General features: G+C 46.1%; 1 protein-coding gene across 2 annotated transcripts in view; it reads left to right on the top strand.

Annotated features, from left to right (window-relative positions):
• The first annotated feature begins 521 nt into the window (after positions 1-521).
• Positions 522-16,259, top strand: part of EZR (ezrin) — a 48,231-nt gene continuing 32,493 nt past the window's right edge. The window contains exons 1-2 of one of the 2 annotated variants that reach the window (XM_057737696.1): positions 522-655; positions 1,589-1,673. In XM_057737696.1, coding sequence (XP_057593679.1) covers positions 1,662-1,673 — 12 coding nt within the window. In that variant the 5' untranslated portion in view covers positions 522-655; positions 1,589-1,661. Of the gene's footprint in view, positions 656-1,498; positions 1,674-16,259 lie in introns of those variants that run through there. The other variant, XM_057737695.1, reaches the window with a different exon arrangement.

Genomic DNA, 16,259 nt, shown 5'->3' with positions numbered 1-16,259 from the left:
CAAGAGCGTTGGGCGATGCAGCGCCTTCCCATGCTTGTGTCCAGCTGCTCTGAGTCCGAGCGCGGAGGCGGCCACGTGCGCTGAGACATAGCGGCCAGGTCCCGGGTTCGCAGAACCCCGTCTCGGTCCCGGGGCAAGGACAACAAAGTGGCCTGACCACGGGACAGCCCCACCCCATACGGCCCAGCACCTCCGCGGTGGCCGCCGGCCGGCTCTTCCAGGCTTATTTACATTTTCTTGCTCTCCCTCTGTCCACCACGGAACAATCTTACACTTTACATCTACCCTCAGGAGCTGAGTCGAATCCGGCAAAGTTCTTCTCCAAGGACAAGGGGACGGGCAGCGAAGAGGGAAAGGCCTTGAAGAGCGCGGGGGCGAGGCGGAGGGCGCCCCCTCCCCGGGTCCCCGAGGGCGCCGGGCAGGCAGGGGAGGCGGGGAGCGCCCCCCGACGCGGGCGGCGGCCGCGGCCATCTTGCGCGCGAGCCACACCTCGCAGGTCCGGCGGGCTGGCAGGCGGGCGGGCGGGCCGGGGCGGTTAGGGGCGCGGCCCCGGGGCCCCGCCCCGCCGGGGACTCTCGGGAGCGCGGGCCGCGGGCGCACTGCACGGACGCACCGACAGCGGGGAGCGCAGCCGTCCTCTGCGGGAGCCGCGCGGGTGAGCCGGCCGCGGGGCCCGGGGTCGGAGGGCGGAGGGGCCGGGCCGAACCGGGCCGGGCCGGCGGGGGGAGGAGTTCACGCCGCGCGCTCCGCGGAGGGGGCAGTGGCCGGAACGCGACGACAGGTGTGGCGGCCGGCCTGCGGGACGGGGCGGCCGGCGCGCGAGCCCAGGACCGGTGGTCCCGAGGGGGGCCGGGCTCGCCCCGCCGCCGGCGCCCCGGGTCTCGGGCCGGTGGCGTCCCGAGCGCACGGTTCTCCCTGCGGCCCAAACACACGGCAGGTGAAGCTGAACCTGCCCGCGTGGCTGCCCCGGCTGTTCCGCGACCTTCCCCTCTCCGCTCCGTCCCCTCGGGTCCCTCCCAGAGCGCCAGCGGAGCCCGGGCTGCGTGGTGGCCCCCCTGCCCGCGTCCCTCCCTCCCCGCCCGGCCGGGGACAGTTTTTTAAAAGTGTTTCTCAAAGGTTTGACGGTTGCGGTTTCAGCCCTGGGGCAAACGGTTGCTTCACAAAGTGAAACTTGCCGTCTTCTGGGCTCCCGCTGGCTTCCCGGAAGCCCCGAGGAGTACCTCGGGCCCCCTCCCGGGCGTCCCCACCCCGGGCCCGCGCCCGCGCCCCCCCCCCCGGCCCCCGCCCACCGCGGGCGGGCCGCGCGCGCCCCGCCCCGCCCCTCCGGCCCCCTCCCCATGCCCCCTGGCCCGCTCCAAGCTCCACGCCCCCCGCCCCGTCCCCCCGCCCCTCGTCCCCGCGCTCCCCCGCGCCCCCTCCGCGCAGGGCCCGCCCGCCCGCCGTAATTGCAGGTTGGGCGGTGACTCATCCCGGCGCCCGCCCGGCCGGTTCTTAAGCTGCAGCGCGGGGCGGGCTCCCAGTCTCGGGGCGGCGGTGGGAGCAGGAGGAGGGCTGCTGGGCGCTCTGAAGGGGGTTCCTCTGCCTCCAGGTCGGGAAAACCGTTTCAGCTGCTGCTGGAGAGTGTTTCCAGGGGATTGAGGAAAACCCATCAGGAACCGAAAATGCCGAAACCAGTAAGTAACCCAGTTTCTGGGCTGGGTCGGATGCTTCGGGCATTATTTTCAAGTGGAGTTACCTGGGCGAGGTGCTGGGGCAGTTTTCTTTGTAGAATAGAGTGCTTTTCTAAACGGACGAGAGGGCAGGAGTAGGGAATTGTCTCCACTCTTTGTTATTTGTTGGTCTTTTGTGGAACTCCTGGAGAAAACAAGATTATGATGCTTTTCTCTCTACCGTCTTTTTGTTTGCGAGCCAACCCCCCTCCCCCTCCCCGCCCCGCTCCCGGAGCCCCCGGCGGTTAGGGTCTTTTATAAAAATTAGAATCCCCTTTTACGCGGTTTCGGTCTATTTGAAAGCTGTATTCTAATGCAACTTGGAAGTTTCTTAAAAAGAAAAGTCTGAATCGCAGGGAGAATCAGGTGGCTTCCGACGGAGCACGCCAACTGCCTTCAAGGGTCTGGAACCAGATGCGCCCCAGCAGCTCTTCCTTTGGCGCTTTAAAGGGCATCTGGCGGAGGAGACTGTCTTTCTGGGGGCAGCTTCGTTCCAGTCCATTTTACGACAGGCCGGTGAAGCTGTGCTCTGTTAACCGGGAATTTGCTGGTGGCAGCAGGATTCCTATCTCTGAAAGAGGTTTAGTAATGAACTTGAATTGCAGATGAAGGAAGGCAGCACTGGGGTTTGATAAGGAGGCTCCTGGGCTCTCTAGCCCTGCACTCCTGGTGCACATCATAAACATCAGCTGACTGGAGCGCTGCTGTGCCCGCACCTCTGTCCCCCTGAGCCTGATTATGTTGCCGTCTGGCGTCGATTGTGGCCAGGCTGGGCTTTTATAAGGCTTTCACTTAAATTGTGAGAACAGGGTAGGTTCTTTGTGACCAGCATTTCTTAGAACGTTGTATTTGTTCTACCAGCTTTAACACAGGTGAACTGGTGACTAGATATTGGAAAACACAGGTGAACTGGTGACTGGATATTGGGGGGAATATTTCGGAGTTTTGAATCATGGTGGCGAGAATATCTGGATTCATTAAAAATTGCAGTAAAAGATACATATGGAATTTATTTCTAGTTTTTCAAACGAGTTGGTTCTGTAGTCTGTACTTAGGTGTTTTTTTTCAATTGTTAAATGTTTAGATTCTCTAAAAGGAGTTCTTTGTTATAAAGTTTTACTTTACTGTTAGGTGAAGTAAATTACTACGTTAATATGCTAGAAGATTCGGAAGCCAATAGAGCTTTTGCCTAAGTTACATCGTCGATTCATTCATGATACAGAAAATTTTTTTCCTACGCAGAATTCTTTTCATTTCCAATTTACAGTTGGCACCTGATGTTCAGGCTTTACAGTTCCTGTGATATAAAACGGACCTAACACAATACTTTACCCAGGGCACAGCCCTGTGCAGTGTTAACGCAGAGCAGTGATAAGGAGATTACCTTTCGTGGTGTGGTTTTCTTTATTTCACTAAAAGAAAAGATGCAGAGTTCAGCTTTTAAAATATCACTCAGAAAAAAAGTCAATAAACCTGTCACTACTTTTCTTTCTCATAAAGAGTTGTAATTTCTTTTATTTTTCTGGGTTTTTTTGTTTGTTCATTTTGGTAGTAAAATTTACATTAACATGCAGTTTACTACCTTAATTATTGTTCAGTTAAGGTTCAGTGGCATTAAGTGAGTTCACGTTGTTGTGCACGCAGCAGCAGAACTTTTTCATCTTTCCAAACAGAAACCCTGTACACATTAAACACGAACTTCCCACCTCCCCCTCCCTCCAGCCCTTGGCAGCCACCTCTCTAACTTTCTGTCTCTGTGAGTTTGACTCCTCTAGGTGCCTCATATAAGTGAGCCTACACAGTATTCTCCTTTTGTGACTGGCTCATTTCACTTAGCATGATGTCCTCATGATTGATCCAGGTTGTGCTGTGTGTCAGAATCTCGGTGCTTAAGGCTCTCTTTTTATTTCTTAGGGCAGGCATGTTTTCATTTCATTTGGCTTTGAAGTTCCTTTATGAAGGAGCAGAAACTTGGAAACTGTTCTGACAAAGTGAAGATAGTTGTTGAACTGTTAAGGAAGGGTAGTAGCCATCGTTAACTTGTAACATCCTTGTATCTGAGGGTGCCAATAACCAGAGTAAGGTTTGGAAAGACTATATTTTGTAGAATATTCAGTTATTTCCAGGTGAGGTCTCCTTTTATGTGAGCCACAGCTGTTTATCATGGGAAATTTCTACCTGCCTCCTTTTTGGTGGGGGAGAGTTGTTGGAGATTTTGCCTCCTAAAATGAATACACTTAAGTCTTTCTCCACTGAATCCTATGAGGGCCACCCCACAGGTCATTAAGAGCTTACTGACTGATAGTCACTTCTAAGGCTGTTAATAGTGTATCTAGTTTTTGTTACTGTTGGTTTTTTGCTTCCTCCACAGATATTAAATCTGAAGCATCCACTAACAAGCTCTACAGGTGTGAGCTTTGAACAAACAGTTGTTGATTCCTATTATTCAAGCGCTGATTAAGAATTTTGTTAGGTGGTTTCCCATGATGATTTTTAACAGCAGGATTGAGGACAAACCATAAAGATGGCTACGTCTGCATAGTCAGGGTTTGGGCCTCCTTTGGGCTTCCGGAATTCAGCAGGCAAAGTATTTTTGATTGGTATGTCTGAACAGAGTCAGTGGACGACTCTATTTGTAAAACAATTATCTAAATGAAATAATATTTATTTGCTGCATTTTCTCTTAATATTGCTTCCGCGATCACCACTTGTTAAAAAGATTGTGTGTTCGCACGTTCAGTGAGCATCTGTCACCCCAGCTCCCGGCGCCAGCCACAGGGCGTCGCACAGATGGTTGCAATGGATCTTGTCTTCGGGGAGCTTACAGTCTGGGACCCGAGCCCAGACACAGGCAAACTCTGGAATGGGAGCTGGAAGACTCGCTGGGAGCCATCCAGGAGGGAAAGAGGCTTAGTTAAGTGGGACAGAGGGAGAGGAAAGCCACCAGTGTGGAGATAGAAGGGCTGGCTGAGGAGTCTTGCTAGATCCCTGGGGGCGGGTCCCTGGGGCGCTCTGGGGATGTGGGCCATTGTCTGGTTTTGCTTTTCCCACAGCTGCTCTGGGCTCCACTCTTGTGTGAGGGGTAGACTTCCAAGGAGGATAGTTTGAGGTCCAGGAGGCACTGCGCCCTCTGCCCAGCTGGCCGGTTTGGCCTGGTGGGTCCCTGTCATCTGGGGAGGGGTGCGGGCTTCATGCCCAGGGCTCTGGCTCAGGAAGCAGCCCTTGTGTCCACGGTTCAGCTGAGGGTGACCTGCGGGCTCCTTCCCCCTCCTCCTTCCGCTCCCCCATACTTGCTTTCTTCATGTGACAGAGGAGGCATGGGGCGTCGGGAAGGAAAACCACTGCAGTCAAGCTTAGGGATGGAAAGGGTGTGGTGTTTAAGGCCAAGCTCTCTTAAAGCTGTTTTCTGAGATGTTTAGCCTGAACTGCCTTTAAGTTGCACCTGCGGATGCCTTAGCCATTCATTCCTAAAGTGTCGATATGGAACTTTCTAACATAGAAGTAGATTTTCTTCCTTCAGTAGAGAAAGTCTGAAAGTGTGTTCAGGATTCTACTGTGTGCCAGAATCTTCAGCTAATTTCTGAGATGACCTTGCCTCTTCAGAATACGTAGCCTCGTCCACTAAATATTTTAACAGGGTCAGAAATCACAGAATAAACTAATACAGTCCCTCCCTTTGCCCCCCCCCCCCCCAAATTGAGGAGGACACACGGGATCTGTTTCCCCCGTGCCCCACCTTCACCATGTGCAGATGGTGACTTAGGCAGCTAAGATTTTCCCGTGCGGTGGTGAGAAGCGCTGGCTGGGATTAGTCAGTTGTCACACTGGAAGGCACAGTGAATGTGTCTGCATGTTCAGCGTCCGTCCGTCCAGCAGACGTTTGTTGCGTTACTGTTGCAGCTGGATGTGGAGGCTGCTGGGGTGAGCAGACACAGAAACAGTCCCCGTTGTCATGGATTTTACAGTCTGGTGAGAGGGACACATTAGTTACAGAGTAACTTGAGTGTATGTGATGGCATGTACGTAGGGGGAGAGCTAATCGGGGGGTCAGGAACGCAACCCCGAGCAAGTTGTGACTGTGCTGAGTGACGGAAAGAGTGAAGGGGTGTCCTCCAGGTGAAGGAGGGAGACAAGGGACATACCCTGCAGCGGGAGAGGAGACAGCCACGTGGGGGCTTAACTCAGGGGGAAGCACTGAAGGGTTTTGACTGGAAGCAGGTGACTTAATTTTATCTGCCTTTTGGAAGGTCACTGCAGGTGCCAGGCGCGAATCAGCAGGAGGTGCTGGGCTGTGGGAGGCGGGCACAATTGGTGAGAGGTCGTGGCAGCCTGGACCAGGGGTGCGGGTGGAGAGAAGTGCCTGTGTTTGGGAGCTCTTTGGGAGGTGAACTTGATAGGACTCAGTGATGGATTGGATGTGCAGGGGCCGAGGGTGGTGTAGAGGCTGCCTCTGGTGTCTGGCTTGCGTAACTGGATGGATGGTGGTGCCTTTCACTGAGATAAGGAACCTGGAAAAGGATCGGGTGTGGGAGGGGAGGGTGAGAGTTTGGCTTGTACATTTTGTTAATAAATTTGTGACTGTGATTGATGAAAGAACTCCACACCTTCTTTCATTATTCTAACCGCTGCCTCATGCCAGAACATATACAAGTACCAGACTTTTAAACAATAGTATTTTTAAATCCATGTAAACTAAAAGTGATCCAGCAGCTTTCTTATATTTTTCCTGAGTGTATGTTACACATTATAAAAGTCAGCGCACATAGTTAAAAGTCAGCGTTAATTTAGTACAGGGCTCTCACATTCTGGTTACCTGACGATTGGGAGCTGTGAGGATTCCTGGTCCCTCACGGGACTGCAAAGTGCCCATCTCTAGGGCTGGGAGGACTGGGAGTCTGCTTTAGTTCCCCAGATGGTTCTGATGCACCCCAGAGTTTGGGAACTGATGATTTCATAAAAGGACAGTCTTTATGTATTCGTTTCTCTTGGGCACCAGCAGTGCGATGAGGCCCTCTTCATGGGCTCAACACTGGTGGTTGTGTGTGGGCAGCAAAGTGTGGTTCCTGTGCCTCCACTCAGGCCAAGGCTGTTGCACTCTCGGGAAGGCGGATACACGGTCCCAACTCCAGCGCCACGGGTGCCATCACTGGTGTTTGGACACTGGTGTTTGGAACGTGGCCAGGGTGGGAAAAGGGGATGGGGTTCAGGCTCCAGAGAAACAAGACCAGCTAGGATGCACGAAAGAATCTCTCTGATTGGGACTTCTCTCTGCAGGAGTCCCGTTGCAGAGCTGAGTTTGGCAGTGACCAGCGAGCTTTCAAATTCTGGCTCTCTTTGTTTTTAAAGGGGTAGAAGAGGCCGGCATTTCGTATTAAATGGCAGGGAACAAAGAGATCCCATTCCTTTTTTTTTTTCTTTTTTCTCTTATCCTTCCTAAATAATATTGTGATTTCTAACAACATTTTGAATAATTCTATTAGTACTTGCAGTTTGGGAAAGGAAAGCAATATCGCTATTCTTAGTGAATTATCATAATTTAATTTTTTTTAAGTTAAACTTTTGTGAATCTGACAATTTGAAAATTCTTTGAATGATACAATATGCCTCTTTCTTGCAGTATTTAGACACATCTGAAATAGTAGAATTCAGTCTTTTTTCAAGATCAGTGAGTGCATTTTGAATTGTCCTCTGTGTTTAACTTCAGTAGTAACTGCTTTTTGGGATTCTTCAACTACTCCGGTTAGTTTTTAATTTAAACATTAACTGTGTCTGCCACTATTAAAGATGGAATACTTACTGAAGAGACCAGAAGGTTGCATTATTTTCCTTCTAACATACTTAGTATCTATGACTTTTGATGTAAAGAATAAAGATCTTATTCCAGATTTCTGTAAATAGTTTTTTTTTTTTTAAGGAAAGAAAAATAAACATTGTGCTGTAATGTGAGTTAGACTTTTGACTAAAGTGAAATACTTAATATGTAATTAATATGCATAATTTTTCCAAGTAAAAAATGCAAAGAGCCATAAAAAGAATAGTTTCATAATTAATTTAGTATTTACCTGTACTTTGGCAAGTCGTTTAGTTCTGTGAACCTTAATTTTGTCATCTACAAAATGGAAGTAAAAAGTTTTTAAGTGAAAAGAATGTTATATAAGATAAACTGAGACAAAGCTTATACCTATGAAATCCAAACAATTTATCTTCAGATGTGATAAGTTTTATTTATGTTCTGTGTGTTTCTTTTTCCTTGAAAGATATTTTACAAACTTTTCAGTGCAACCTGTAGCTAAAACTATGGGCTCTAGTTCCTGAGTTGCTGTAAACCAGGTAAAGTTTGTCAATAGATCTAACAAGGGAAGCAGCTGTGTGAAACATTTGAGTTATTTAGTAACAGGTCACACTTTATTTCCTTTTTATCCTCTATGTCTTCTAGTTGTCAGAATTCCCTTGTAGGTTACATGGGTTCCTTCTTCATTTATTGAAGCCCTATTATATGCACTAGGTGCCAGGTCTATAAAAATAAATAAGATACATTTTTGCCTTGAAGGGATTCTCAGTCTAATAGGGGAGTCAGATATGTAAACAAAGGATTGCAGAGCAGTATAGTAAGTGTGGTTATGGAGATACAGAATATTATGTGCCCTAAAGAGCCAGGGAATGCCTCCCATCTGGGTGAGGTGCTTCAGGTGGGTGTTGAGGGATGCATAGGAGTTCACTAGTGCCCAGAAGCAGAGGAGTGTTTCAGGCAGCAGCAGTGGTTCAGTTCTGTTTTCCTTGGATTATGACTCACATTCCATTCTCCAAGCCCTTTTAAACACCTGTAGATAAACAGTAATGTTGTTTCAAGGGAAATGGAAAAGTGCATTAACATAATGATTGTCTTTTTAACCCAATGTACTTGAGAAAACAAACCTTAAAAGCAAAATGAAAAATTTCTAACCTTGATCTGACTTTCATTGATAAAAGAAAGGATGAAACTACAATAAACAGCATAAGACTTTGCTTTCCATTCTGTTAAATTTGAAGTCACTTTCCACAACCTAATTTTCTTTTGTATTTTTGCCTGAGAGATGATCAGTTTTAAACTGTCAATATCAAACAATTGTCGTATTGGATATTGTAAATAATTGTTTTTACTTCAGGATGGAGTAGGGAAAGGCCACATCTGGCTGTGGCCTGTTTTTGTATGGGCTACCAGCTAGGATTGGTTTTTTTACAATTTAAAGGATTTTTTCAAAGCAACAATAATATGCAGCAGGTGCCAAATATGGCCCCTGAAGCCTAAAATATTTACCGTCTGGCCGTTACTGAAAAAAATTTGCCAACCCTTGCTTTAGGATAAAAATAATTATTGTTAAGCCTTTGTTACAACCTCGTATATATTTAGTGACGAAGCTGATAATATTTGGAAGTAGATCCACCCCATTGGTTCCAATTTTTAAAAATTTTTTGTCAAAGTACAAAGAACCTTTGTACCTTTGTTTCATTAGCTGGCGTCCTGTGTATCCGAGGCCCAAGCCTGGCTGTGTGCTGTGAGTGCTGTCACCACGGAGCAGGCATGGTTGGGGCTTAGGTAATGTTTTAAACAAGGCTGGTGTTCCTCGGGTCTTATTTCTATAGAGAAGGTGGTAGTATCTTGTGTCACATTTGCTAAGCCATTGTATAATGACAGATTTCTGGCATATGCTAAAAGAAAGCAATTTGTACCTGATATTTGAGTTGGAAAGAGAATGTTATGTGAATGAGTTGCTTTTTTTTATCACCAATAACTTGAAATTAACTATTGTCTCTGTATGAATGTTTTGAGTGTAGATGGTTTGATAATTCAATCCCTGATTGAGATCGTTTAATCTGTCAAGTAGAGCCCCCCTCATTGTCCACCCTTTACAGCGTTATTTACTTTATTTCTACCCGTAACAGTCATAGATACTTGTTTCTTTGCTTTCTATCTTTCCTGATCACAAAGTGAGAAGCCAAGTGGTTTGGGGGGGGAGAGGCATCATTATCTGCTTCTAGAACAAACTTTAAACACTTGCCTTATTGGCAGATAAATAGAGGGAAGGAGGATGAGCAAGCAGGTGAACAGGCCTGCCTCTGAGCAGGTGGTCCTGGGCAAGCATCTCCGCCTCCCTGAGCCCTGCTTCCTCACCTGGGGAGCAGGATCCGAGGACCTGCCTCACTCTGTGCCTGGCACTGTCTCTCTGTCACCACAGAGGACAGAGTAAATGTGGCCAACTCCAGTTGTGTAACTACTGGATTCTAATCTGATTAAAAGCTTTCATACCTCATGATGGGCATTCATTTTTTTTCCCCTGACTTAAACAGCCTAATAATGATTTGGCCTCCCTTTTCTCCTGCTCCCACAGTGAAGACCACATCCCTCCATAAAATACATTTTGTTCATTCAACAAGTAGAGTACCTACTATGCACCAGAATTTTTAGGTCTTGGGGATACATTGGTGAACCAAAGGGGAGCAGTACCTGCTTTCAAGACGTTCACATTGTAGTGGACAGGACAGATACCTCCTGTCAGGGGGTGATGGGAGCTGAGATCTGTTCTCATCCCCACTGTGCCAAGAGGTACAGGTAGTTTTATTCTGTTCACTGACTTTTGTTGGGTGAAGAATTAAAACCACTGGGCAGAGTGACTTAGGAATGGGCAGTGTGATATGTTTTTGTTAGTTTTTTGGTAAATCACTCTTGCATTGGACCATGAGTCAAGGTGACATTTCTCCAAGGACCTGTTTTCACATAGGTTTGGTGATAAGTATGTCGTCATTTGCCATTCTTGCTTGGATTCTTCCATCTTTTCTCAAGCATGTGGTTCGGCAAAATTATACTTTTTGAATAATATTTTGCCTATTACACCATTACTACCTCTATAGGTTTTTTTTTTTTTCGAAGAACTAATTGGTTTTATTCATCCATTCATGAATGGGGCAGTATCCCATCTAGCGACTAGAAGAGCGCTCTGAGGGGTGTACAAAATGGAAAGTTTTTAAAGGATGCGGCAAGGGAGCTACTAGCAAGAGAAAAGAGAGGATTATTTTTAGGCCAGGACATCTTTTTTTGGAGGAAGGGAATAGCAATGCACTTTGCCTCTTCTTCCTCTGTGGGAGGTTGGGATGGAGAAGGCCCACATGACAGATAACCTCTGTGGACTCGAAAGATGGCGGCGAAGTAGAGAGACGTGGAGTGCATCCCTCTCCACAGATGCATCGGGAATGCACGGAAGGACGCAGCAATTCCCACAGAGAACCAGCTGAACACCAGCAGACGGCCTCGGACACCAGAAAGGGCTGCGGGGAGCCCGACATAGCCGGTAGGGAGGCATCTACGAGGGCTCAAAGAGGGTGAAGCGGAGGAGCTGAGGCAGACGGGAGGGAGTGAGAAACATACGCAGGGTCCGCAGCGCAGCTCAGCGTTCCCGGACCGAGACATCGATCCGCGGCTGAACGGAGGGTCCAGGAGCGGGAGCGTGGGAACCGGAGAGCTGGTCCAGGGCGAGAAACACCGCTGCTGGTAGGGTGACGGACCGAGAGCACAGGAGGGAGGAGGTCCGCGGAGAGGAGTGCCCGTCCCTGAGAGCCGCCCGGCCATGATGGCGGCTGGAGGCTGCAGGCTCACGGGCGACTCTATAGGTTTTTTATAAAACAAGTCTTAGAAGGATATCCAATCTTATTCCTGACATTTTTAAAGAGAAAATTGAATCACAAATCACTTGGTAAAAGCTTAGAACATAAATTTTAAGTTGGAACCACCTCTTTATGAAAATATAGTATGTATATTAGCCTCGTATTCTTTTTTTTTTTTAATTATTTTATTGGCTGTGTTGGGTCTTTTTTGCTGTGCATGGGCTTTCTTTTTAGTTGTGGTGAGTTGGGGCTACTCTTCGGTGCGCGGGCTCCCCATTGCCGTGGTCTCTCTTATTGTGGAGCATGGGCCCTAGGCACGCGGGCTTCAGCAGTTGCAGCACATGGGCTTAATAGTTGTGGCTCTCGGGCTCCAAAGCGCAGGCTCAGTAGTTCTGGTGCATGGGCTCAGCTGCTCCTTGGCATGTGGGATCCTCCCCGACCAGGGATCGAACCCATGTCCCCTGCATTGGCAGGCGGACTCTCAACCACTGCACCACCTAGGAAGCCCTAGCCTCGTATTCTTGTTAAGATGTTTCACTGTCTTGGTTAAATGATCATGGATGTTGCTCCTTGGCTGTTCAAGTATCTGCTTACATAATACATTGCTATTTGGATGAGACACCTAAGTAGGACTTAGATGGGGTGGGGAGAACTTGATGTTTATTAAGAAACTGGCCAAACAGGGCAGTTTGGAAATATAATGTGATGACAAAGCTGCAAAGGGCATTATATGATTCGAGCAAATCAACTGTAAAAAGATGGTTTTGAGGCAATGGGGAACAATAGAATATTGATTAAACTTTAAATATTAAGGAATGGTTTTTAATTATGTTGGCTATGATAGTGGCATGGTGGTTTTTTATATGTGTATGTTTATATATACTTATATAAGGTTAAAATATATTTATATTTAAAGTCCATTAGGGCTACATACCGAAGTTTTTACAAGTGAAATCATTGTAGTGGTCTTAAAGTGTGCCAGAAAAAAAAAAAAAGTTTTTTAAGTGGTAGGAATTGTGGATGAGTCAAGATTGCTGGACTAGAAGTAGCTGTGTTTAGTGGGATGAGGAGTGCCCTGGGGCCCACTGCACTGTTCTCTCTGCTTTTGTGAATGGTTTGAATTTTTCAAAATAAAAAGTTTGTTTTTTAAAAGCACATTGTAGGGGTGGAAGGGAAAGATGCTGTCACTTTTTCAAATCACCAAATCCCTGAGTCACTAGAGAGAGAAGGCAGGAAGGGGATGCTCCTTCCCCTGGGATCTGGACCCCCCTGGGAGCCCACCTGCCCGCTGCTGGGTTCTGGGGAGCAGTTCTCCATGGATCCCCGGAGGAGGACCGCAGTTCTTAGACCTTTAGTGTTCTCATCAGATGAGGGACTGATTTAATCCCACCTGGGCCCTCCCGCCCTCCACACACCTTTTATTAAAGGAGAGCTCTAGTTAGAATTGCAGTCGACTTGGAAACACACAGAACTGTTCATTCTCAGCTAGTTCCACAGTGACTCTATTCCCACTCTTTCTTTCTGTCTTTTTCTTTCTTTCTTTCTTTCTTTCTTTCTTTCTTTCTTTCTTTCTTTCTTTCTTTCTTTCTTTCTTTTTCTTTCTTTCTTTCTTTCTTTCTTTCTTATTTGAGCAGATTTTGTGAGTTGGCTGATTTAGCTTGGATTTTTCAAAAATAAAACTATTGGGGTCTTACTCTTTATTTTTGATAGATGGCAGAAGTAAAGACGACTTGGTCAAGTTCAAATACATCTTATCTAAGCTCCTTATAGGAGAAATGTGCTTTAATACTGCAAAATCTTACGGGCACATGTGATCTTAACTGGAAGCAAAGATTTATTTCAGATATGGAGCAAGGTTTTAAGTATGGCTTATTTTATATGCTCTTCCCTGAAACAGCAGGTTAGCAAAGGAATTGTGTTGTTTTGACACTTTCATTCTTTCGTAGCCTTTTCTCCCACTAGATTAGAAAACTCTTCAGACTTCTGAATTTACAAAGAAAACAGTGCATTCCAAGTGGAATGAAGTTTAGGCTATGGGCCTTTAATTTCCTATGTTTTATGAGCCTGGAATTAAAAACCGTTGTCCCGTGTGATAGCCCTCTTGGCGTTGTCCCTTCCTGTGGGTCTTTTGTGGGATCCTAAGTTTGTGGATATAATTAACCTCACTTTTCAGTGAACTAAATCGGTGCTGAAGTATGTATGACACAGCTAGTAAAACTGAAATGACATGTTACAGAATCAAGACTTCACAAGCTTATTAGATAAAGAGAAAGTGACCTTGAACGATAATTTATTTTGCCTGCCTTGGGGCGGGGATAGGAGAGAGGGATATAGATTATTTGTGTTTCTGGAAAGGAACAGTTTCTTTTGCAGAATGTGACATTCTCTGAGTATGTATTTACCTCTTCCTGTGGAAAGTGGTGTCCAGTTGTCCTAGTTTAAATTTACACACAGGGTGTATGTCATTCCCAGTGTAGAAGAAATCAGTCCTACTTACAGATACTCCCCCCCCAAAAGATCTTAAATATCAGTAGCCAATAAGTATCAGAAATATTTTTACATGCCAGTAGCAGGTACGGAAATCCCCACCAGTGTTGCCCTGCAGCAGGGACTTGGAACTTGGGTGAGAATGATGATCCTTTCATTTGTCAGATGCCTGGAAAGCAGTTTCATACTGCCTTCAGTTTCCTCCTGCCAAAAGCAGTGCCTCAGCTGCTGAACGGTGAGGAGGGCTTAGCACAAACTGTTTCCAAAACCCCAGTTTTAAAGTAGAGGAGGGAACTGACCCTCTTTTTAGTGAGACTGCTCAGAAAGTCCCCTTCCAGCGCTGAGGTCATGATTTTTCTCTAGTTATATTGAGCACAGGCAGGACTGGTTTGTCTGTTCTTTGTATTGTTAAGCAGGTTTGGCTGACAGGAAGTGGGTCTGGGGGCAGGAAGTGGCTTACTTTCGGAGGCAAAAGGAGCTATTTAGAAAGACTTGGGATTTCATTTCATGTTCTTGAAATTATTCAATGGATGTTAGAGGATCTGAGCTCTTCCTCCCTATCTATCTATATAAATTACATAATTTCAGCCTGGAATTTGGAAATACAAACTTTTTGATTCAAAAGTTTAAAATCATTGACTTATGAGACTTTGCTGGCGGCCTGGTGGTTAAGACTTCGCCTTCCAATGCAGGGGGTGTGGGTTCGATCCCTGGTCAGGGAGCTAAGATCCCACATGCCTTGAAGCCAAAAAATCAAAACATAAAACAGAAGCAATATTGTAACAAATTCAATAAAGACTTTTAAAATGGTCCACATTTTAAAAAATCTTAAAAACAAACAAAACCAAAAATCATTGACTTATATTGAAAGATAGAACTTTAGGACTAACATTTAAGAGCTATAAAAATATAAATATTTTTAGTAGCTAAGGAAATCACGTAAGCCTTTCTAGGCCTCAGTTTCTTAGCCTTTAAAAGAAGGTAGTCAGACTAGGATAACTTTTTACCTCTCACCAAGCAATACCCATTTAGAGTCACCCTATGAAATAGTTACTCCTCCTCCCTGTTTTAATTATCCTATCTAGAACATGTACATTTATGTAACATAAAACCAGGATATAAAATATAATGCAGATATCTGAAACGTAAAAGTTATTGGGAAATTCCGAGGCCCAGCTTTCATGTTTCACTCTGCCCTGTTATTGTCCATTAAGAATTAAGAATTTAGCTTTTACGTTGTAAGCTTAGCCTAATGGTTCTGGAGGAGAGCAGTTTGGAAAAGGAGGTGAGGGGTATGTAGTGTTGATTTTCACAGTTAACTTTGTTAGCCTCAATACTCCTCAAAGTGATACTGAATTCTCTGTAAAATGATGTAGGTGCCTACCCTAGGGTGTCGTGACTCTGAAGACATGAACTAAGAAACTTCTTACAGCTACTTGGTTTATGTCAGGCTGGCTCGTTTGACATTGAACTCTGTAGTTACGACCTTACTTTTCATTGGTGATTAGCAGCTGGGCAGACACAAATCCATGCCTGTTTTTTTATACTTCCATGGAGGGGGGTGGGGATTAGTAGGTGGTAGGTTAGTTCAGTTTCTTGATAGCTATTACCTACAGGGAATTTGGAGTCCTTCTCATTAACTGTCAGCATCAATCCAGACGGTAGCAGAGCTTGAATTTCCTGCTGAGGGAGTGACCACTGTCACAAAGGATGGAGTATCTGGAACTCCATGATGGACACCAGGAGACTGGGAGCAGCCAGCACAGGGATCACCTGGTCCTTCTCAGTGACTTTGAGTACTTTGTAGTCCCAGAATAGCGCCTGTCCATGACTCCTAGCAAGTGAGGAGTAACAAGAACTGCGGGGCAGCACTTTGACCTCCTTAGGAGCTGTCACCAGTGGACTCTTGTCAGCCCTAACTTGTGATGGCTTTATTATTCCTCTCACTAGGCAATAAAAGGCTGGTATGTTATCCCGCTGTTGTACAATTATATGAAAACTTTCCTAGCGTAGAGTTTGTGTCTGTCTACCCAACTGTCTTGGTTGGTTTGTTGTGCTGCAGACAAAATGATAGTGCACAGAATTCTTACTGCATCGCCTGGTGGTTTGTGTTCTGATTAATTCCATAGACTTTTTTACAAGATTTGTGGAGCTAGATGGCCAGTTTTCTTTGGCATCTGAAATTTTTTCCTAAGCCTAACAATCAAGCCAGTTTCTTCTCCTTCACGCTCAGTTTCTTCCTTAACCTCAAAAAAAAAAAAAAAAAAAAAAGACAATCGATAACGATGTGGTTGGGTATAATTTAAACTTAAGATACAGGAGAGCTTGAAAGAAAGGACTAATTTTAAAATTATTATTCATTGGTGGTCAGGTTTGCCATAGGGTTATTTTAGTAGTAAGTTGTATTTATACTGTTACACCTTC

Source organism: Hippopotamus amphibius, chromosome 6, assembly GCF_030028045.1.
Source record: "Hippopotamus amphibius kiboko isolate mHipAmp2 chromosome 6, mHipAmp2.hap2, whole genome shotgun sequence".
Classification (NCBI taxonomy): Eukaryota; Metazoa; Chordata; class Mammalia; order Artiodactyla; family Hippopotamidae; genus Hippopotamus; species Hippopotamus amphibius.
The sequence above is the reverse complement of the archived record's forward strand: the minus strand, read 5'-3'. Positions and strand labels throughout refer to the sequence as shown.